Source organism: Mustelus asterias, chromosome 2 (genome assembly GCF_964213995.1).
Source record: "Mustelus asterias chromosome 2, sMusAst1.hap1.1, whole genome shotgun sequence".
Classification (NCBI taxonomy): Eukaryota; Metazoa; Chordata; class Chondrichthyes; order Carcharhiniformes; family Triakidae; genus Mustelus; species Mustelus asterias.
Genome location: NC_135802.1, coordinates 50,919,124 through 50,944,385, shown reverse-complemented (window position 1 = coordinate 50,944,385; position 25,262 = coordinate 50,919,124). Strand labels below are relative to the sequence as shown.

The 25,262-nt window shown below is 40.6% G+C and overlaps 1 protein-coding gene across 1 annotated transcript in view; it reads left to right on the top strand.

Annotated features, from left to right (window-relative positions):
- Window positions 1-25,262, top strand: part of fam171a1 (family with sequence similarity 171 member A1) — a 165,575-nt gene that overhangs the window by 114,293 nt on the left and 26,020 nt on the right. The window contains exons 4-5 of the mRNA XM_078235247.1: window positions 5,550-5,708; window positions 13,138-13,314. Of these exons, the coding sequence (XP_078091373.1) occupies window positions 5,550-5,708; window positions 13,138-13,314 (336 nt within the window). The remainder of the gene's footprint in view (window positions 1-5,549; window positions 5,709-13,137; window positions 13,315-25,262) is intronic.

Below are 25,262 nucleotides of genomic sequence, written 5' to 3'. Positions count from 1 at the left end.
CATTGAGGAAAACTGAAATTCGTGTTATAGGGACCATTAAATCTTTGTGGCAAGTTCTTTTTGAGGTCAACAGTGAATGCTGTCGCTTCATCGCTGGCCACTATATCCGGGCCTTTTTTTCATCTAATTTTATACTTCCAAGTTGTAACCCATGATGTTTTTCCCTCTGAAATCATGCCATTGGTCCTTCTTAGCTGTGTGGTCAACACAGACTGATGAATATTGACTCTGTTTTTTCTCCCCACATCCCCAACCCCAACCAATTGTGGAAAATCATCCGTTTATCTGGTATATGCACTTTATGGATATTTTTGTAGATGGGGGGGTGAGTTAGACGTATTGTGGAAGAGGCTATTCCTCTGATTTGGATTGCATGTGTGCGCATGTCACGTTGGCTCCAAAGTCAATTTGGTACTGTAAATATCATAGAATCCTTCCAATGCAGCAGGAGGCCTTTCGGCCTATCGAGTCTGCATTGACCACAATCCCACCCAGCCCGTAGCCCCACGTATTTACCCTGCTAGTCCCCCTGACACTAAGTGGCAATTTAGCATGGCCAATCGACCTGACCCCCACATCTTTGGAGTGTGGGAGGAAACCGGAGCACCCGGAGGAAACGCGCGCAGACACGGGGAGAATTTGGAAACTCCACACAGACAGTGACCCAAGCTGAGAATCAAACTCTGGTCCCTGGTGCTGTGAGGCAGCAGTGCTAACCATTGTGCCACCATGCCGCCCCAGTCAAATTGAACTGCAACTTGAAGATGCTACAATTCATTTCAATAAATCTTCAGATGTCATATACAATATTTTTGCTTGGTTTCACTTCTCCAAGAACCTTCAGTAGATGATTCATATATTTAGTTATCCAAAGAATGGATGGTGACGTAGGTCAGAAGAGCTTCGGACCTGGACTTGCAATAAATACTGATGGGTGAAATTAGCCTTTCTTGTGGCCAATATGGTGTGCCTATATCTCAATATTGGGACTTCAATGTTTGCAGTATCGGTTTGGACCGCTCTTTTTGCATCTTTAAGAAGAAGCTGGATCAATACCTCTTAAGCAGCAGGATTGGGAGTTGTAGGAAAAGCTGATAACACTACTTGTTTTTCTTTTCTTCAGGGTCAATCGAGAAAGGAAATTAGTTATCCTTAAAGTAGGGATCAGTGGATAATGAGAGATGGAAGTCAATGATAGCAATTATACCTAAACTCCAGATGAAGTAGGCTTACTGAGCCAAATACCTTTTTTTCAGTGTGGATTTATAGATTAATACTAATCCGATTGTGTGTGCTTTTCATTCCCACGGTATTTCATACATAATTGTTTGGTTTTGATGATGCATTTGCTGTATTTTTAGTATGCTGCACCGTTTTGGTCACTATTTTTGAGGAGATGAAGCATATGTTGCATTTAGGCCTATTTGAATCTTGAATTAATTTTAAAGGAATGTCCACCTAACTTGACCTGGTATATTTGTTCCTTATACTTGTCTCCATGTGCACAGTTCACTAAGGACTTTCACTGCAGTCAAGGTGAGATGCTAGCAAGTGAGTCAACTCTTCTCTTCCCCCATCAAACATTGCTACCCGAACTCTCCCCTCCCACTCCTTCAGGAGCAGCTCATTAGGAATAATGCTTTAGGAAGAAGATTTTTTTTTACAAAGTAAATTCGTTACCTCCTGAAGAAATGTACAGTTTTTTTTTCTTTTCATTCATGGGATTTGGGCGTCACTGATTGCACCATCATTCATTGCCCATCCTTAATTGCCCTTGAACAGAGTGGCTTGCTAGGCCATCTCAGAGGGCATTTAAGTGTCAACCAAATTGTATAGATCTGGAGTCACATGTAGGCCAGACCAGGTAAGGATAGCAATTTCCTTCCCTGAATGACTTGGTGAAACCAGATGGTTTAATCATAATTCGACCTTTTGAGTCCAGATTTTTATTGAATGCCAGTCCAGTGACAATGCTACTACTTCACCAGCTCCCTTTGCTTGTATTTACAAGTTGGAGGCACCTGCAGATTTAACACTGACATGCTGATGAACAACAATTTTAATGGCGGCTTGTAGGTAGTCGCCATATACCCACTTCCACTGAAACTGTAGAACGCTTTCTCTGACCCACAACACACTCCAGGAAGAAGGTGCACATCACCTTGGGTGTTGCATTGGAGGTCCTGGTGAAGGAGTTTGAGAGGAGGATGGATGTTCTGTATTCACAGCGGAGTCGTTTTCCGCCTCACACTTATATCCATCTCTACTGCAGCAGGAGGGGTTACTATAGTATTCCTACAATGCAGAAGGAAGCCATTCAGCCCATTTATTCTGCACTGATCTCCGAACAAGCATCTTACCCAGGACACCCAGACCCTATCCCCAAAACCCCGTGCATCTACCATCCACTTAACCTACACATCTTTGGATACTAAAGGGCAATTTACCATGGCCAATCCACCTTACCTGCACGTCTCTGGACTGAGTGGAAAACGGAGCCCCAGAGGAAACCCAGGCAGGCACTGGGAGAACTTGCGAACACCACCTGGACAGTCACCCAAGGCCAGAATCAAAGCCGGGTCCCTGACACTCATCTTCCACCTCAAGTACAAGGGGACCACTAGCAGGATGCTCATGTACAAGCACTGCCTTTCTCCTAGAATAGTACTCACTCTCCTTCACTAAAGTCCTTAGAGAATTTCTGGAATAAATGTTGATAGCATGTTGATGTCTTGACCAAGTGTCTCCATGTACGACAAAACTTCCTCAAGCGGGTGAACAGTGAAAATTAAGCATGCCTTTATGTAATTCAGGAGATTCTCAACTACAATTTGTTGATTTTTGTTCAGCTGGCCACTGGTAGAAGAGTGCATTTGTTGAACACTGGCATCCAAAGTTTCGTGCTCTCTTTAATGCGCATGGGCATATAATTTAATTCTCAATCAAACCCTTAAAGCTCCTCCAAGTCACTGTTCCAAGCAGACGCTTCAGCTGCCTTCTCAAGATGCTATCTTGCACTAAACCAGCAGTGCAGCTGAAGTCCCCATCTCGATCATCTTGGAGGCTCTAAAAGCACCTAAAGGTATCCAAGGAAAATAACCTCACCATATTTTAACTGCAACAAATTTTCTTAAGCAGAACCTTCGAATAACTGTTCTAATAGAGAAAGAAATGACAACCATGGTCCAATTAACAGAAGTAAGTGACAGAATTCGCATTGTAATCCTGAACATTATTGAATTTTGGGCATTATTGAACTGTCAGCAAGGTTAGGGAAGTATACATTACAAATATATACAGATTGCTGTGAAAGACACCCCCAAGTGGAGGGATGGAAGTATTTTGCTTTGAATTCTGACTTTATATCCTGCTTTGAACACCAAAGTTAAACTCATTGGATTTGATAAAGCCAAATGCCTAATAGCTGGTTTTAAGCAATTTGTTAATAAGGTGGATATGGTTTTAAAGCATCCAGCTATTGAATCCATTGTTCCGAGTATTGCTGTTGGGCTAGAAGGTACATAAGATTAGGATAAAATTTAGCAGGGATGCCTTTTTCTGCCTTTGAAGGGCATTGCATGCAGTCATTTGAAAAATATTTGTGCAAAGGTGGTATCTGCATGGCCTCATGTTTTGAAGGAAGGGGCTGCCTACAGCTTTATTCCAATACTTAAAAAGAACAAAAAAGAAAACATTAAATAAGTAGCATTTGAGACAGGTTATTTATTTACTTTTTGTTACAAAATGTAGAACATTCCCTAGGATATGGCTCAAATACTATATTGTCAGTAGCATGAAACGGGTGGTCCATGGGGGCAGACTTAGCCTGCAGACTTCTTTTACCCAGTCCATGGATTCCTTCACACATTGTAATAACATTGCAAGTTTTGTATTTGGAAGACTGGCTGAGTTTTGGAATAAGTGGTTCACTTAGAATCAATTAAAAGGTGGTATTTTTGAACCAATTGGGAAGCAGCCTTGGGCCCAAGAGGTTTAACAGACTTGAAGAATATATGTGATGAATTTTAATTTGAGGCTATGTTTCCCATTTTTTAAAAAATGTTGTGCACAGCCAATTTTTTCAATACAATTTTTTTTTTACTGACCTTTGCACTCACTGTTTAGCACAGAAGTGGCCTATAAGATGTCTTCTATGCCCACAGAGTATACAGGATGTTTGTTCAAGATTAAGCTTTTGGGTTATGCTATGGCTGAGAAAGAAAGTAAACCTGCGTTAGCTAACTAAAACAGATAGAGAGGTAGAAGATTCTTGGGGCCGGATTTTCCGGCAGCGCTCGCTGCAAGTCTGGAAAATCAAGGTCAACGGACCTTTGTATGGTCCGCCTCTCCTCCCCCCATGATTCCCATGGTGGGCGGGACAAGAATATTCCGCCCCTGGTTTCTCTTTAGGCAAATGAAGGCTGTGACCAATTCAAGTTTGAGGCATGACCACATGTGACCTGCAATAAGAAAAATCAGTACCAGTCGTTTTAAGAAGTTAATTTAGCCTAGAAAAAAGGAATAGGATCACTTAATGTTTTGGTTTTGGGTGCTGATTTGAAAAAAAAGTAAAACTTGCTTTGAAAATGGTATTCAGATGTACATGAAAAACGCAAGTGAATGAGATGATACGCCAAAACGCTGGTGGGAAGCGTTCAAAATCACAGTATCCAGCACACACAATAAGGAGTTTTTGCAGCCTCATGGTTACCCAGAGCATAACTACGTCCAGTTTTAGGTTGTAACGGTATATTCCTGAAATAAAACTGAAAATGCTGGAAATATTAAACGGGTCAGGTGGCATTCTGTGGAGCAAGAAACCGGAGGGAAAAACAGAGTTAATGTTTTGTTCGGGTCATGACCTTTCATCAGAACCTGGTGATCTCATTGAAACTTGTAAGATTCTGAAGGAGCTTGATAGGGTAGATGCTGGGAGATTGTTTTTACTGGCTGGGGAATTTAAAATACGGGAACACTGCCTCAAGATTTAGGGGCTGATTATTTAGAACTGAAATGTGGAGAAATCATTTCTTCTTGGGGCGAATGGGATCAAAGGTTATGGGGAGAAAGCAGGATTAGGCTGTTGAGTTGGACGATCAGCCATGATCATGATGAATGGAGGAGCAGGCTCAAAGGGCCAAATGGCCTCCTCCTGCTCCTATCTTCTATGTTTCTATATTTCACTCAAAGCATTGTGAATCTTTGGAATTCTCTATCCCAGAGGGTTGTGAATGTTCCATCATTTGAATACATTTAAGGCTAAGATATTTTTGGTTTCGGGGAATCAAGGGATAAAGGAAGCTGGCAGGAAACTTCTTCTGAAGAGTCCTATCCAATTCAGTGTTAATTCTGTTTCTCTCTCCACGGATGTTGTCAGACCTGATGAGTATTCCAGCACTTCGTTTTTATTTCAAATTTTCAGCATCTGCAGTGTTTTGCCTTTATTTTACAATTAATTGTAAATTGTTTATGTTTTAACTTGAAGCTTAATGCTTATATGATCTCTAATGATAAATGATTGATAAATCCTAATCTGTTTTAATCCATAGGTGCACTAATTCAGCCTAGAGTCCAGTTCCACAGAAGGTCTCTCAACTTGCCAAAGAACTCAACTTATAGAAATCTGATAGCTTTTCTTACAGTAGCTGTCACCCCTTGGGAACTAGGCAATTTCCCATATTTGCAAGGTGTTGATGTAAATCGAACAGGTAAGGCACAGAGATTAGGCAATGCAAGCCCCTATGTAGAATTAAGCTTAAGTGGGTCCTCTTAATATTGATGTATTTTTAAATTTACCCCTCCCAAATCATGTATGGTGCTGCAATAACTACCAATTTGCTCCACACTGCTGTTATGACTCGAGTTAGGATGATATATTTACAAGCTTTCTCAGTAAAGAATTGAAACTACCTTCATTTTGATATTCACACAAACCAAAGTAGTATGAAAGTAATTATGTGCAAAGTGAATTAGCGATATAATCCCTGATACTCAATGGGAATAGTTTATTTCTCGCTTGTCAGACTATCAGAATGCATGGCTGCTCCCTGTGGTATAAATTCATATCCCACTGTCCTCCATTATACGGTGTGCAATATCAGCCGTGAAGATTCAGGGCAGTGGTATTCACTAGAAAAATAGCAAAGGCCAATTGGGATATTGAAAATTTTAATCACATTACAAGTAGAATTTTTTAAAAAACAATCAGCCCTTTCTTTTGACTCTACCTTCCCTCAGTGACCGGTTACCTGGTCCCTCACTGATCCTGGGCTTCTCGTTGGTGCATTGCCGACTGCTGCTATGACTCTCTCAGTGGAGCTGATCGCAATAAGGAGTGGGCCCCCTTTGACTGACAGCTCTGAGAGTGGGATTTCTGTCTCTGGGATCCTTGATCCCAGAAAAGGTCTGTCGCTAGCCCTTAAACTGCCTGACTAGCATCTAGAAGACCGTTCTCAAAGGAGGCTCTACTGGTGGTGAGCACACCACCAGGATTCACTATCTCCTTTCTCTTCCGTGCCCCAAGAATGACAAGTGCCAGAAGGCCGCATATTGTTACCACGAATTTCAAAAATTATACCCAACACTAATAAAATGCTTATTGGCTAAGTATGTTTTAATATATCTCAGAATTTAGATTAATTGACAGCGTGCATGTTCTGCTAAATAGTGCAAAGTATATGCCTACATAGAATTCTATCTTTTTTTGTCCTGGCAAAATTGTCAATATTGTGAAAGTGGGCAACAGTGAGAATTAATTTCTCTGCAACGCATGGTGCAATAACAATGCATTTTGCATGCATGATATTGTGACCTATGTTAGTTCAGCATAATCACGGCTTTTCATTTATAATTTAAGTTAGATTACAAAGCTCGTTAGTATTGTTGCACTGAAGATCTACATTGAAGCACTTTGAGAGCACACATTCCTTGTCCTATTGCTGTGGCATTCATTTGGCTGCCGCTCAGTCTTGTGATCATTTAAGTCACTAACACAATTGAGCAGCGACCACCTGTAACTGCAGCAAATAAAAGTGAAAGAACAAGTGTTCGAGGTTATTCAATTTAAAAAGCAACATTTCCGGTTTTTTTGCTGGGGTAAGGAAAAACTCTTTGGGCTTGCAAACAAAATCTCTGCAGGGGCACTCCAAAAAACATTGCTGGCTTCTTGTTGGTTAGCTGGAACATAGAAGTCAATGTTCTTTTCTTTAAATCTCTGATTCTTAGCAGGCAAGATCTTTTCGAGCCAACAAACTTCAAACTTATTCGTTAGGAAATGCATGAATTTCCTTGCAGAATTTGTCTTCTCAAACTGTAAACTAGTTGGGACTTCTCGAGAACCACATACAAGTAATTGTGGCTATGTTATAAATTCTGGCAGGGTGAGAACCAAGAGAAATCATTGCAATGAAAGTTGATGTGTGGCTGATATCTAGTAGACCATTTAAGAATATGTCTTCATAAATCAACAACTGCTCAGTTTAAAAACAAATGCTTGGATGTCAATTCACTGGGGTATTTTAAATAATGGTTTGCTGCATGATCTGTACTTCCAAAATCCTCTGCTGACTTAAAATGTATTTTAGAGCATTCAAAATGATGCCAAAAATAAAACCAATATCCCCAGATCACTTAAAGCTGCTCCTTCATACAAAACTGTCATTTTATTTTTGAAAGTATGATTTTTCAATTTGACTGTCTTAATCTTTTTCAATTTAAACTGAGACAAAGCAAACTGCTTTGCTTCTAAGTTGAAGGTTGGAAACCAACAAATTACCCTCAGGGGAATGTGAAGATAGAGACATTTCCTATAATCCAGACACCCATCGAAATGCATAACTGTTTAAGGCAGAAACATTGAAAATGTAAAGTACTGGATATTGAAACAATAACTGTCTCAAAGACACCGAAACCTCTTGGGAAAACACACTGGGTAAAATATTTCAAAGCAAAACTGCCAGCCAGTAGAGAGAAATTGCAAGTGACACAGATGGTGTCAAGAAATTCTTCAACAATTGACACAAGCTAAGGACTGCTCTTTCTCTCTCCCTCTCTTTGGAATAAGATTTTCATCTGGTTCAAGAAGTCACCTGTATCAGAATTCTATCCATGAACTGAGATCTCAGAATAATTCACTGCCTTCTTTATCTGATCACACAAAAGAAATTAGCTCATCTAATTTGGCCATAACATTGTAAAATCTACACCTTGAGGACAATCGAAGGGCACTTAACCGTATATTCTTTTACCTTTTCTTATTGGACTCTAACTCCCCCTAATGACTGCATGAGTCATGCATGCTTGGCATTGAGTTTTTATTATTTTTCTCCGGTTTAGTGGTTAATAAATTTGCTCTTTCTTTGATCAAGAAAACTTTGTTTGATCTTCTCCTTATTGTTCACAGCTTAAATACTTTAATACATTGATTTGGAAGAGGCGTATCCTCATGAAAAAAAAATGTAAATCTTTGTTGTGACTGACCAATGAGATTGAATAGAGGGACGCTGGTTCACCCTTTCTTTCTTGTTCGTAACGTCCTATACTCCAGGAAGTTAGCGAACTTTATGGAGGTTGCTATTCCAGAATGGGAACAAGTTCACATTCCAAAAATGTGAATTGTTGGCGACAGCCCATACATGATGGACAACATTGGAACAGTCAAATTGTTCACCTGGCTAACTACAAGTTGCTAAGAGAAATTGTAGATCAGCAGCTTTTCAATTGTAAAGAAAAGCAATGAAGAGATGGAAGAAAAGATGAATAGACATATATAATAATTATATAAATGCCTTTAATGCAATCAATCTAGTTTGTAATTTAAGCCACATTATTTTACTGGTGAATAGAATAGTAAGAGATTTTCTACTTAAAAAGTTATCCATGAGAATTGAGAGATTTGCACACACTCTTATTCATGGCAGTTTTTAACCGAGTTTGAACCTGTGATTTAATGAATAATTGAAAAAGCTAGTACAGACAGATTTGGGCAGAAAGACTTCATTTTTTGCTCTGTGTCAGAACCAGTTTTACCAGTTTCTTTTACAATCTTGAAACTTCCATCAGAGAATCTTTAAAATATCTTCAAAATAAAAAAGAGCACACTTTCCTCACTCATAATTTAAAATTTGTGATACCGCAATCATCCTCAGCGCTAAACTTTATCCTCTCGGGGGTAATAATATTCATGATATGGTTAAGTAAAAGCTATGCAGAATACCTTACTTGAGGTATTAGCAACATCTTCAACAGCAGCAACTTGTATTTATTTTGTGCCTTTAACATAATTACGGATCTCGAGGTATTTCACAGGAGAGTTATAAAGAGCATGAGATGCCTGTTATACAAGACAATATTAAGAGATGGCTGAAAGTTTGGTGAAAGAGGTAGATTTGAAGGGGCATCATAATGGAAGGTAGGGAGAGAGAGAGCGACAGAGAGATTTAGGGAGGATATCCTGGACCTTAGGAGCCTAACAGCTGAAGGCACGGCCACCCAATGGTGGAGTAATTAAAATTAGTTATGCTGAAGAGTGCAGATATCTTGAAGGGGTGTGGGGCTGGAGGAGGATACAGTGATAGGAAAGGGCAATGCCATGGATTGATTTGTTTCAGTTTATGTTTATTTATTAGTATCACAGGCTTACATTGACACTGTAATGAAGTTACTGCAAAAATCCCCTAATCGTCACACTCCGCCGCCTGTTCGGGAGGGAGAATTTAACATGACCAATGTGAAAATAAGGTTGAAAATTGTAAAATCAAGGTAAAAGGATGATTGGGAAACAAAGTAAGTTGGCATTCATTAAGGTAGCAGGTGAAGGTTACTTCAACCGAGTGCAATTTTTTCTATCCCTCTGTTAATTCAACCCAATTTCTTATGGTTTTTGTACTTTGCAGCTGAGCATAGTGACCCTCAAGAACAACTCTTTCTGATCAGCATGCTGTTCCATTTCACACAAACTTCTTTTTTGTTCTTAGTTTCAGTACTCAAATCTCTTGCTCATACCAATGTTCATTATATGCAGTCTAGTGTAGTTGACCTCACAGTGTGGATGAGACTAGCTGAGGATCTGAAATTTAAGTTTTGAACTGGGATAATACAATGAATTCTTGCTCTGCTCTTAAGCTCTGTTCTTTCACCTCCATATTCTTCTCTATCACTTCCCAGCTTGATTTATAGTAAAACTGCAAGCCGCATGCCAATTTTGCAAAACAAAACAATCTTTTATTAAAATAAGTAATTTTAATTTGCAAATCAGCCTTTGAACAGAAACTTTTAACCTGATGTCCATTGTTAATGAGTACTACTTTCTTCCCGCAGCAGTGTATTTCAAGAGATTGTGCCACTCAGTACACACTGTGTTAACATTGCCTATTATCTCCAATTTATTTTTCATGTTAATAACAAATATTAGCATCTTGGTTTAAAATTGCCTACTTGCTAACATTAAGCAAAAAATAAATTCAAGCACTTGTGAGGGATGATAGCAGAACTTTGCTTTTCTTATACAAAATAAAATCAAGACTGTCTCCTCCATATAGCTTGCATTGACCTTTTTTATAATTTAGTCTTTCACTGGGTGTGGGCATGTCTGGCTCAGCCAGCATTTATTGCCCATCCCTAATTACCCTCGAGAAGATGGTGGTGAGCCATTGCCTTAAATCATGTGGTGTAGGTGCACCCACAGTGCTGTTAGTGAGGGAGTTCCAGGATTTTGACCCAGTGACCGTGAAGGAACAGTGATATAGTTCCAAGTCAGGATGGTGTATGGCTTGGATGGGAACTTGCAGGTGGTAATGTTCCCATACATAATGCATCATAATTTATCCTTACGCAGGAATGATAATTCATCAAGCAAAGAGGATGAGAGAACTTACGATTTTACCACATCTTTCACAATCTCAGGATGTCCCAAAGTGCTTTACAACCAAAGATGTATCTTTGAAGTGTAGTCACTGTTGTAGTATAGGAAATAGTGCAGCTAATTTGCAAACAGCAAGGTCCCACAAACAACGATGAGCTAATGATGAGTGAGTCTGTTTTAGCAATGACTGAGGGATAACGACTGGCCCGGACAGTGCGTTATGTTGTGTGCGCACCTGGTTCATTTATTTGTGTTCAGAGTGTTTGATCAGTAAGAACAATAAGGACGACCAGCAGCTGGAACTTGTGATACAAACCAGGCCCAATTAGACGGCCAGCAGTTTGAATGCAAATCCTATCATCATTATGGAAAATTTTCGGATTGGAGGCAGGTTGCTAGCGGAGTGCCACAGGGATCAGTGCTTGGTCCTCTGCTCTTTGTGATTTTTATTAATGACTTAGAGGAGGGGGCTGAAGGGTGGATCAGTAAATTTGCTGATGACACCAAGATTGGTGGAGTAGTGGATGAGGTGGAGGGCTGTTGTAGGCTGCAAAGAGACATAGATAGGATGCAAAGCTGGGCTGAAAAATGGCAAATGGAGTTTAACCCTGATAAATGTGAGGTGATTCATTTTGGTAGGACTAATTTAAATGTGGATTACAGGGTCAAAGGTAGGATTCTGAAGACTGTGGAGGAACAGAGAGATCTTGGGGTCCATATCCACAGATCTCTAAAGGTTGCCACTCAAGTGGATAGAGCTGTGAAGAAGGCCTATAGTGTGTTAGCTTTTATTAACAGGGGGTTGGAGTTTAAGAGCCGTGGGGTTATGCTGCAACTGTACAGGACCTTGGTGAGACCACATTTGGAATATTGTGTGCAGTTCTGGTCACCTCACTATAAGAAGGATGTGGAAGCGCTGGAAAGAGTGCAGAGGAGATTTACCAGGATGCTGCCTGGTTTGGAGGGTAGGTCTTATGAGGAAAGGTTGAGGGAGCTGGGGCTGTTCTCTCTGGAGCGGAGGAGGCTGAGGGGAGACTTAATAGAGGTTTATAAAATGATGAAGGGGATAGATAGAGTGAACGTTCAAAGACTATTTCCTCGGGTGGATGGAGCTATTACAAGGGGGCATAACTATAGGGTTCATGGTGAGAGATATAGGAAGGATATCAGAGGTAGGTTCTTTACGCAGAGAGTGGTTGGGGTGTGGAATGGACTGCCTGCAGTGATAGTGGAGTCAGACACTTTAGGAACATTTAAGCGGTTATTGGATAGGCACATGGAGCACGCCAGGATGATAGGGAGTGGGATAGCTTGATCTTGGTTTCAGATAAAGCTCGGCACAACATCGTGGGCCGAAGGGCCTGTTCTGTGCTGTACTGTTCTATGTTCTATTACAAGATCCTTAATTGCAAAGAATTGAAAAGTGACCTATTTCTTTCGGTTTAAAATAAATTGCATTAAATTGTGAAAATGTGCCATTTTCAGTGTGTTCACTGAGCTATTGCAATGTTTTCAATTTGATTAATTTTGACTACCACAGCAGCTGCATGACTTATATGGCATTTAAATTCTCTTCAGATTATTCCTGTTATTTCTCCATTAGTTGTACGGTGCTATTTTCTTCCTTTCAGGAATCGTGTAATAGAAGATAGATCTGTAAGTTAGATGTAGTAGTTTCTTTCATCATCAATACTGATACTGTTCATCATTAATGCGCCATTTACTTTTTGTTGTAACTTGGATCTAGTTTTTATAAAACCGCCAGTGATTTTGTGTTTTAAACTGGTCCAATCAGATGAAATTTGATCTGGCTATATTTAAATGTGGGGATCCTTCATCAACTTTTTGAATGTAAATTTTCAGCTCACTGAAAATCTTCACATTGTGTTGCAGTTGGTAAGTTTGAAAATAATGCCTATATTGATTATGTGCATCTGGTTAATTGAATCGGTCATAGTTCACTGGAGAGCGGAGCAGTTATTGAGAAATTCAGCTGCTTAGAAGGGTCCATTTGTGTAATTGTGCACACTTGTGTTGTGGGTTTTGTGAACCATATCATTGCCTGGCAGAATTTTGTTTAGTTTAAAGCAGGGAGGATGGATTGTGACAACTAGCACGTGTTAACCATATTCTGAGCATGTTGCTTCCCTAAACCTACACACAGTTTGCCTGATTAATGCTAAGATAACAAATGATTATAGCGACACTGATTTTCTTTGTTTCTCCGTTACATTATCTGATCCGTTCAATACTGCTAATGCAATTTTCTTTTACAGGAAACAGCAGCAGGTTTGAGCTGACCCCTGTCACAGCAGTGAGTGTTCATCTGTTGAATAGTGATGGAACTGAGATCCAGGTGAACGGTCCTATCTGTGTGACCATTCCCCTGCCAACCAAAAGCTCCTTGAAGCATAACGATCCTCTTCCAGCTTGGAAGTTTGATAAGAAAATTGGTAAGCAGTCCAGATAATTTGTCAAACTTTGGAAAACTGAACAGGAGAGCTTACTGTTTGTCTGTTCTCTAAGTGCAGTGCCCAGTATGTTACAGAAGATTATATATTTCTCTTCCTTATTGAGAAGTTTGCGTGGCAAGTAGAAAACACAAAATCCTGTTTTTGGCCTCCCTGCAAGTTTACTTATTTCCATCCTCATGTATGTTGATCTTCCTCTTAAACTTCTTGCCTTAGTTCATTGGGCCATTTTAGTTAATGCAGCTTTTGTAGTGACTGTGAAGTCTTGTCCTTTACTCACTTGGGCCCAATACAGAAAATGGTTGTGGGAACAGGAGTAGGCCATTTAGTCCCTTCAACCTGAGCCACTATTTTGAGAGATCTTGGCTGATCTGTAACCTAACCCCATTTTTCTGCCTTTACCCATTTCCTCCAGTACCTTTTGATTAATCAAAATCTATCAAACTCAAATTTACAGTTGACAATTAATCTAGTCTTAACTGCCACTTGTGGAAGAAAGTTCAATTTTTCTACCACCCTTTGCATGTAACGTGTTTCCTACCTTTATGCCTGAAAGGTCTGGCTTCAATTTTTAGACTATACTCCTGAGCCCTAGACTCTCCACTCAGCACTCTCATTAATATCTTAAAAACCTCAATCAAATCACCCCCTAAGGACAAGGGCAGCAGATACATGGGAACACCACCACCTGCAAGTTCCCCTCCAAGCCACTCACCATCCTGACTTGGTAACATATTGCTGCATATCTTTCGCGGTCGCTGGGTCAAAATCCCGGAATTCCTTCCCTAATGGCACTGTGGGTCAACCCACAGCACGTGGACTGCAGCGATTCAAGAAGGCAGCTCACATCAATAGGGATGGGCAATAAATGCTGGCCAGCCAGCGATGCTCATGTCCCACAAATGAATTTTTTCAAATCTTAATTTCAGGGAATGCAGCCCTCTTCTTTAATCGCTCCTTATAATTTAACTCTTGAAATCTGGGTATCATTCTGATAAACCTATGCTACACTCCCTCCAAGGTCAATATATCCTCCTTAAGATGGGGTGCCCAGAACTCCCCTCAGTATTCCAGGTCTGCCTAACCATGGCTTTCTAAAGCTGACACTTGACTTCGTACCTTTTTGTGTTCTAATCCCTTTTAGTCCTCATGTTCCATTAGCCTTTTTGATTATTTTTTTGTACCTTTTCGTGACATTGCAAATGCACTATGTACCTGAATTCCCCAGGTCTCTGGACCTTCACTGCTTCTAGCCTTTCACCATTTAGAAATGAGCTTGTCCTGTCCTTTTAAAGTCCAAAGTAGATGACCTCACATTTGCATATCTTGAAATCCATTTGCCACAGTTTTGCCCATTCTCTTAATCTATCAATATCTATCAATTGTATAGCAAGATGCCTCACCCAGGAGGTGAAACACCAACTACTACTCACTCTCCATCAAGCATATCTCATCGTGAGATATTTCCATGATATTGCTGATAGTTACAAAGGATTGCATTCTCCGGACTGTCTCACTCGTTCTACTTTCTGAAGGGGACTACAAGAGGGCATATTAACGAAAGAAAAGGAAAAAGATGGAATTGAAAGTGCAGTTTGTTTGAGGCATGTCCTATAATTCTTTCTTATTGAACGAATGCTTCTAGGTGTTCTCAGTAACTAAATTGTGTTGCACATTTTCTAAAAGTTCAACAGCCTAAAACCTTGCGTAACATTTACGTACAGGTTTCCATTTCCTTGTGATGTTTGGTTGTCCCATTATTCTCATTTGTACTCTGTATCGCAAGCTAGAATGTCAAGTTGCACATTTAAATGGTAAAATATGCTAGTAATTTTAATCCGCATTATATGTGTTTACATGTATGGAAATAAGATGGAACAGACATAAGTTGTCTGTTGACCCTAAAGTAATTTTGTTTCAGTGCATGCTGTACCTAAAGGTAGCAACATTTGGTTGTACTAACGGTTGTGTTTATATCTCCGTTCCACGTTGTTATACTTCACATTTTTACCAGGTACATTAGACATGTTGTGATCTACTGTTTGGGTGTCAGTAAATGGTCCATTATAATGAGGGTCCAATTAATGTTTGCGCAGCCCCCATAAAGTATATACTATGTACTCTCAATGGGACCATATTGTCATCAGCTCTTATCCTTTTAGTTGTAGGAATATGTTGCCGAGGTATTTCCTTACATCAGAAGTTTTTGTTGGTGTCCCAGTTAAATGTATAAGTTAATTCTTTCAATAGTTGCTAGTCCTGGTATTTTTCTGTCTTTTCAATCGTTCTGATTACTCTGCTTTCTGGTAAACATTTGTTTCTTGCTTGTTTCTGTTCTTGGTGTCTTTCCCTTTCTGTCCAACTCAGTCCAGTAGTCCGTGTGAATTGCCAACTTTCCATTTGAAAATGCCAGATGAAGTGAGACTGATTGATTGTGGCACTAAGCATGTGATCTTGAATGGCTTTTTGAATAATGCAAAGAACAGGAAATGTCACGAAAAATGTGTTTTCAGGCGCAACAATGGAAAATAGTGCATGTTAAATTTCAAGCCAAGCTAACCAGCTTGCAAAGTAGAAATTGCAATGGTAAAAGATCAGTGTTAATATGCGCAATTAGATTTCAACTGCTCCGTTGAAGTTAATTGCATCATAACTGAGGTTGAAAAACTATCGTCACGCTAAGCATTTGTAACTAAACTTCTATTAGGGAATTGATTGTAGTAAGCATTGAATTCGGAGTATTTTTTTCTTCTTGTCAGCTGAGCTTCTTTTGCCCATGTAAAGGGAACAGAAGCCAGCTGATGCTGCAGTGCAGCCAAAGTTGCAGAATACTTTGGCTATATTGCAATCTTACCTTGCCCCCAGTCTTCACATACAAATTGGAGCAGAAATTGGATGATTGTTCTTCCAATGCAGTCAGCTATTCTTTTAGCCTGATTTTATAACCTTGTTGGCTTTAGTTTCAAAATATCACCTGATACATGCTGAGTATGTTACCTGCTCAGTTGCATAATGACTCAAAATTGGAAACCTAATGCGGTAGCCACGGCTGTATGCCAGTTGAGGTTGCATTTAATTTAATTCACTCCTTATTCTTCTATCGTAGGAATTTAGATAGCATTAATTTGTTCTGGTAATAGTGTCCTGTGGACTCTATTTAAAAATTAGAAAGCAGTTTATTTCTGAACTGACTTTGTTCTAAAGTCTCTCAACTCCAAAAGAAATCCAACATGGCCTGAGGAAATGGTTGGAAGGAATCATAGATTATGACACACACGGTCATTCAAAGAATGCCAATGTTGTTAAAGATGGGTAGGTAACCTTGCTTTCTTTGTCACATAGCCTATGAGCCATGCCAGAATAATACAATTTAGAAGAAGGGAGGCCCCAAGAGGAATGTCTCAACCCTTGCCAAACCACATCTGTTAAAAACATTGTCCTGGATACTGGCCACATTTAAACCGTAATGCCTGCTAAACATGCAAGTATTAGCCCAAGTAGCAGCCTTGCAGACACTGCTAATCAAAGTCGAACTGAAGTAGGCATAAGAAATAGTCACAAAACGATTAGACTATCCTTTAATTACTACTGAAAAGTTCCTGGAGGAGTAGTGAGAATGTAGACCAGAAGATTGGGCATTTTAAGGATGACTGGTGGTGGTGGCGGCGGCGGTGGAAGAGAGAGAGAATTGGAGTATGAAACAAAGCCAGCAAGGAATATAAAACAGACATTAAAAGCTCCTACAAGTAAATGGAAATTAAACGAGTAGCCTTAAGCACCTGTCCTTTGGGGAATGAGACTAGGGGATTAACAACTGGAAACAAGGAAATGGTACAGACTTTGAGCAATATTTCTCCCTGTCTTCACTGTAGAAGACACAAAAAAAGCCCAAAAATAGTAGTAAGTCAACAAATGAAAGGGAAGGAGAAACTTAAAACAATCATGATCACTTGAGGAAAAAGTACTGGGAAAACTATCTAAAGGCTGACCAATTCCCTGGTCTGTGATGGCCTGTATCCTAGGTCATTGTTTTTTAAAGTGGCAGCAGAGATAGTGGATGGATTTGTGGTAAACTTCTATAGTTTCTGGAAGTGACAATTCAAGAAAGGGGTGAGACAGAAAGCAGAAAACAATAGGCCAGTTAGTCTAATATGTGTCATTGAGAAAAGCTAGAGTGCATTATTAAAGCCGCATCTAAAGTACTGTGAGCAGTTTTGGTCCCCTTAATTGGGGAAAGATATTATTTCATTGGAGGCAGTTCAGAGAAAGTTTCACTATGATGATCCCTGGTATGGCGGGATTGTCTTATGGGAAAAGGTTAAACAGGTTGGGACTATACTCATTGGAATTTAGAAGAATGAGAGGTGAACTCAAAGAATGGAACATATAGGATCCTTAAGGGGTTTGACGGGGTAAATGCTGAGAGGATGTTCCCCCTCATGGGAGAGTCTAGGACCAGAGGGCATAGTCTCCGAATAAAGGGGTACCAATTTAGGATTGAGGTGAGGAGGAGTTTCTTCTCCGAGGGTTGTGAGGTTTTGGAACTCCTTGCCACAGAAAGCTATGGGGAAAGAGTCCTTGTGTATTTTTAAGGCTGAGATAGGTCGAGTTTTGATCAGTAAGACAAATCTAGGATTATGGGGAAAGTGGACGTGAGGAACGTCTGATCAGCCATGAACCTATTGAATGGTTGAATGATGGAGCCAGTTTGATGGGCCAAATGGCCTACTCCTGTTCTTATTTCTTATGGTCTTAGCCATGAACAGTATGTCCTTCCCTTAAAGTCTTTTATCTTTCCCACTAGAATATTTTTTTCCTGAGTGTTCTGAATATCCCCTTAAATGTCTGTCACTGCATCTCCATTGACCTATCCGTAACCTAATTTCCCAGTTCACTTTAGCCAGCTCGATCTTCATGCCCTCATAATTTCCCTTATTTAAGCGTAAAACACTAATCTTAGATCCACTCCTCTCCCTCAAACTGGCTTGCAGTCACACCCTCCTGTCACAATCACTGCCCTAATCAGAGGTCCCTATCATCGAGGGTGTGACCACCTTCTGTAACAAAATGTTCTGGTAACATAACCCACCCCCCACCTTTGCTGCATCTGTGTCTGTTGCTCAGCCACCAACTCAGTGACTCCGAGCCAAAGCTCCTCAAGCCACAGCCACTTAATTGTAGAGGACTTTGCCCTGGATCACAGAGGTGTCCAGGATTCCCCACATTCTGTAGTTGCAACACATCATCTGCCCTGTCATTTTTTCAATGTGTTAATTAATTTGATATTAATATATAATTAATAAACCTCTCTACTCCGATTACACTTCATTACTGTAGTAAAGTTTACCAATACTAATAACACCTACAATTACTAATAAATTAGATGAGATTTGAGAATAAATGAGCAAATTACTCACCCAACCAATCACTTAAATGTTTTCCCTGGGATGTCACCTTTTTTTTTTCTCTGAACGCAATTGGTCCACAGACTGGATTGAGCTGTATAGCTCTTTAAGCTTCTCACCAGGTTTCTCCCTCTCAAGCTCTTTGTCTCTCATCGCATCTCTTCCTCTCATTGCCTTGTGCTTTTTTAGTCTTTCTCCAAGTCTCTCAAGTGTAACTGGCATGACTGGCTCCAGGTGCTTTCTTCAAAATCTGCTGCCAGCAGTTAAAGCCTGTTCCAATGATGATTCTTCTCCCGGCTTTTGGCTGTCGTCTCTCTCAAAGTCAAGTAGCTTTCTATCTCTGCTGACCACACAAAACTGTTGTCGGTCAAGAGATATTCATTGACTTGTAGGGAAGCCTGTAACCTGATCACAAAAATGGCTTCCTCTGTCCGTTGCAAAGTACATTAACCTTCCATTCATTCTAATTAGCTCTCCTTGACCCCAACTCTCTTTCATCTTAGATGTAAATAGCCAGATAATAACTGTGTGGGTCATCCACAGACACATCTACATCGTGGTAGCGCTAACGGTATTATTCAAAAACTAGCTAAAAAGTATTTGATGTATTTAGCAACTTCATCTTCCAATTGTGCCCATTTGCTAGATTTCCCTCAGCGCATTTATGCTTGGGTATCTTCCTAGAAAGCTTCCTCTTATCTCCAGTATCTTGAATTCTCTAGCTGCTGCACAAATATTTTTTTCTGCTCTCCAAACTCAACAACTTTAAATTTGAACTGGGCTTTTCTTGATGCCATATTGTCAGAAAATATGGGCCTGTATTTATACAGGTATCAGTACTTAGGCATGATATGTACAAAGCTTGTGGTGCCAGTTTCCAGATTTCCCGGTTTGGTTTCAATGTTCTTTTCTCTTTTCAGAACAGTTTAATAGGATGTAATATATTGTAGCAGAAGAAAATATTAATAGATACAACCATAATATCAAGAAATTAAAATTACCTGTAGTAACAGGTTATTTATCATAGTGTTGGCTTGTTTGGAGGGCGAGATTGGTGGAATTTCAACCTGGCCACACTTGGTAGCATCTCTAGTTTTCCTGGCATTCTGTCTCTGAATGGATTCATAACTGATAGCATTTCTCATCTCAAATAACTTTACAAGATTCTATAGTGCGAGGCACCAGAGGATATTGTAATTAAAATGTAGGTAATGTAATAGCATTGGTAGTATGACTGTGACATTAGGAAATTATAACTTCCAGTAGTAGCTTGAATTTATGCTATTTTGGTGTAGTATTGGGCATTAAAAAAAATTGTTCTATCTCTTAAAAACTAAGATTGACTTGTACACAGGACATATATATATATGGTTTTTTTTGACTAAATGTTAAGGGTCAACTTTTACCCGACATTGATTATTACTCGAGTATAAACGGTACGTTATCTTGCATAAATGGACTGGATTTTAAGTGGGGATGGTGGCCCCATCCCCCAGCTGAAGTCAGGGATGAGCCAGCCTCTGCCGGCTTGGGAAGCCATGACTGGATTTTACATAACTGTCTGAGGTGGTGGCTTCTGCCCCCATGAGGGAGGATGTCCTACCTCCACGGCCAATCAGATGCCTGGAAGCTCTCCAATCCCAGCAACACCACTGTTTTTCCCACCCCGACTACTGCCATCCCCTAACCAAGTTCACCTCGCTTAGCCACTACTTGCCACTGCTGTTCGCTTTTTATGCCATACTAGAAAATAAGCAGTTTAATTTGCTGTGCTATCCAACAGAAGGATATAAGAACCGTGACATTTACTACTATGGGTGTTTCCTCTACTCCGAACAATCAGAATTTGAAACTGCTGCACCATTTACTCAAGCAGCAAATAAGATAACTTTGTGCTGCAATACTGTATTTAACGTCCAGCATTTAAGGTTTTCTTGGTAGCAATTAATAAGCTAAAACTGGAAACTTCCATTATAAACATTTTAAGAGTGAAACATTGCTATATATAGCTTTATATTACAATATTAGTTTTATTTTCCTTTCCTTATTTAACCTTGGCACAGTTTTTAAACCATGTTTTATTTTTAAATATATCATAAATATAGCTTGTAAATTGATCAATTGCATTGTGCTGGGAAGCCTATACTGGCATGAGTTAGACCACACTTGGAATACTGTGAACAATTTTGGTCCCCTTATCTAAGGGAAGATATGCTGACAGAGGTAGTCCAGAGAAGGTTCACTAAGTTGATCTTGGATATGGAGGGATTTTCTTATGAGTGGAGGTTAAGAAGTTTGGACTTGTACTCAGAATATAAAAGAATGAGAGGGGACCTTATTGAGACATATAGGATTCTCAGAGGGCTTGACAGGGTAGATGATGAGAGTTTGCTTCCCCTAGTGGGAGAGTCTAGGACCAGAGGGCATAATCGCAAAGTAAGGGATCATACATTTAAGACCAAGATGAGGAGGAATTTCTCCTCCGAGGGTAGTGAATCTATGGATTTCTTTACCACAGAGGGCTGTTAAGTCTGGGTCGTTAAGTGTGTTCAAGGCTGAGATAGACCAATTTTTACTCAGTAGCGGAATCTGGGGTTATGGGTAAAAGGCAGGAAAGTGGATTTGAAGATTATCACATCAGACCAAACATTATCTCATTGAATGGCAGAGCTGACTTGATGGGCTGAATGGCCGACTTCTGCTTCTATGTCTTATGGTAATAACATCCGCTCCATGTTTGTAATATAATGCACAACGACAGTGTAAGCTTGGGTGCATATTTTTTTTGTTATTTGCTACGTATATGTAAATTAGAAATTACACTCATATCACTGTACAGCAAACTGTAGATATCTACCAAGTGTTCAAGTTGTCACATTCCCCTACCCCCCCCCCCCGCCCCCAACCCAGGCGTACACTAACTGCCTCTGTAGGTATGTTACTGGCAGCAGAGTAGGTGTCATTCCACCCACCCACCCTTCGCTCAGTTGAAGCCCATAAATGATCATCAATTCACCACATAAGGGTCTCTTCCCACCACCACTGGTATTTTAACCAGCAGTGGGTTGTGCTCAAGTCTTGTGACAAGGCCACTAAATAAACCCTTACAGCAAGTCTGTGGGCTCAGTCATGGGGGTAGGAAGGACCTCCTTATTTAGCACCCTCTACCTAACCCTAGAGGAAAGGGCTGCCCCAGCTTTGAACACTCCTGTTCAATTGGAAAGTGTAAGGTGTGGACACATTACAAAGACATTTGAGATCACCAGACACTCATGTACGGATTGAATCTTGGAGAATGGTGAATCTTGAGGGTGGTGAATGTGTGAAATTCACTACCACAGAATGTAGTTGAGGCCAAAAGATTGTGTGATTTCCAGAAATCCGATATAGCTCTAGGGGCTAAAGAGGTCAAGGGATATGGGGGGAAGGGGGGGATCAGGATATTGAATTCGATGATCAGCCACGATGAAAGCAAAGGGCCGAATGGCCTACTCCTTCTAGTTTCTATGAATGGTTAATTGGGAAAGGTATCAGAGGGTGTCTTCCATTTCTAGAACTGTATAATGTCCTTTTGGATAAGAGTGCAAGGAGTTCTGCTCTACAGCTACTTGCCATGAAATGACAATTGTCTTAAGCTACTGAACTTCAAACAAAAAAAGCAGAAGATTCTTAAAACTTAGTTTACATGTGTAATGGTCTCGTGCTGTACTCATCTTTGCAAATTCTTTTCAGTGAATTGTAGAGTTGCACTGGCCCAAAAAAACACTGACTGTTGCATAAAGTCAGCTCTCAGCTCTTTAGCGTGTTTTTTGTACTCTTCACACTTTTCTGTCTGCAATTATACATCGCCGAGCAAATCTGTCGCAGAGTTCTATTTTTACGATGCCTCATTTAGTGGGGTATGGCTCAGGTTGTTCTGGTGAGGTGCTCATTAAATTCCATCCTCTTCTGTCATGAGTTTGCTAGACAACGTATTCTCACGAGTCTTTGCTAACAGTTCTGTATGAATGACTAGTACAGAGTACACAGCAGAATTCCTGAAAATGGCATGGCCTCGGAGATTTGTCACCCAGCCACTGGGGAATAGTGAGCAAGAGCGTAATGTTGTATCTTGGTACAGCAGCCTGCTGGAACCACAATTTTTACATTTATTTAAACTTTGTTTTTATGACTAAACATTGAGGATTGAAATCAGGATATCCTGCATTTTAAATGTCAGCTTGGGTATGCTGTGGGCACATTAAGAAGCCTCACAACACCAGGTTAAAGTGAGTCACCTGATGAAGGAGCAGGGCTCTGAAAGCTCATGATTCCAAATAAACTTGTTGAACTCTAACCTGATGTTGTGAGACTTCTTATTGTGCCCACCCCAGTCCAACACTGGCATCTCCACATCATGGGTATACTGTGAAAGCTAAAAGAGAAGAAAGCGCTTTCAAAGAGCTGACACAGACTTGGGTGGGATTCTCCGGCCTCGCTCACCCCAAATCCAGAAAATCCCAACTGAGGTCAACGGACTTTTCCATGGTCTGCCCCTCACCCACTCCGATTCCCGTGGCGGGCGGGACGGCAAAATTCACCCCATGTGTCAAATGATCTGCTGTGATGGTCTATTAATTTACATCACAAGTTTTGTGAAAATTAGCCTAAATTTTAGACTATGAATTGTAAAATATTTTTCACATACCTGAGTAATTTAGTTATATTTTTACGTTGGCTTTATGTAATAATGTCCTTTAACTATGTGTAATTTATATTAATATATTTCTTGTCAAATGCGCTTAGCAACATTAACAAATCAGTATCTAAACTGATTTAGTGTTGAGATCCAGCATTCCTTTTAGGATATGTGTGCTTTAGTTAGACCAGTTCAAAAATCAACATTATGCCCGTTTATCTAATACCAATGTCGACAGTTAGAAAAAGAAGGAGGATGCCTTTAATTAATTGTTTTACTGGAAAAACTGTTTAAATTGTTGTGTCCTATACTGAGTCCAGATTCCAGTCAAGGACATGATATATAGAGCTATAAATTATTTGACGGAGCACCACTAACTCAGCCAGTAGTCCCCTGTGATCAGTGTTGTGTTAAGTTTACCAATGACTTTTTTTAAGGCAGGTTTGGAGACAAAAGTAATTTGTTAAAGTATTAAGGCACTTGAGCATTCCCCCCCTATTTTCTTCAATACAGCACACTCAATTATTTTAAGTAAATATAATAAATAACAGATTAAAAACTATCCCTTTAAACCAGCAGCGCTTCCATGTTACGAATTATGGACAGCCTTCAATGCACCAAGTCTGCTCACAGCTTAAAACACTGGACACGCACAAGTATGAGTTGACAGCTGGTTAAAGAACATCTATTGTGTCATGAAGATTTATCCCCCACCATTCACAGTAACTGAGAAACCCATCTTTCCCTGGGATTGTACCCTGCCCAGCCCACTCAGACTGTGGTTTCCGTTGTCACCATACAGTTGGCTAGAACAGTCTTCATTGCAGAAGTGCAAAGATCTGCCAGTATGGAGAAAAGGAATTGAGGACCTTGAAAGTGAGAAATAGGAGCAGCCTTGGCATGAACTGGGGGTGGGAGCTCGAGTTGGAGGAAGGCTTGGGTTAAATGAGAGGAAACTGAGAGATAACGACTGCAGGCGGTTGCGCGTGGGGACAAAGATTGATACTGGAGGTTTGCGTGGAGAAAATATCTCCTTCATGCCCCTCCCTCCACCCAATCGCTGTTGCTCCTCTCCTCCTGTACTCGGGTAGCCTCCTGGTCCTGGGAACTCTCACACAACACCTGTTGACGCAAAACCACAAAGATTTTCAATAACTGAGGATCCATTTTTATATGATAAATCCAATAACAGTTCCAGATGACAGCACATGGTCAGATGGCTTGTGGCCACAGCATCACATGGTCAAACCTCCAAGAATGCTTCCAACCAGGCTTGGTGACCATACTGCACCATTGTGCCTGATATTGTTGAGGTACCAGAAGCCTCTGCTCACTCAATAGGCCTTGAGACATGAGCAGCTGCAGCATGTAGAGAAATAGGTCTGGTTGGGGAGCAGCAAGACATTTAACTCCGCCCCCCCCCCCCCCCCCCCCCAATCTCAAGGGGCGGCACAGTGGTTAGCACTGCTGCCTCTCAGCGCCAGGGACCCAGGTTCGATTCTGGCCTCGGGTGACTGTGTGGAGTTTGCACGTTCTCCTTGTGCCTGCGTGGGTTTCCTCAGTGTGCTCCAGTTTGCTCCCAGAGTCCGAAAGATGTGCTGGTTAGGTTGATTGGCCATGCTAAATTGCCCCTTAGTGTCAGGGGGATTAATAAGGTAAATATGTGGGGTTGCGGGGATAGGGCCTGGGTGGGACTGTTGTCGGTGCAGACTTGAGGGGCTGAATGGCCCCCTTCTGCACTGTAGGGATTCTATTCTATTCAATGGACTGCACTCGGCCAGGACTCTGGCCCTACAGCAATCGCCTTGCCTTGGTGACGATGCCAATGTCACGGATGCAAGGGTCAA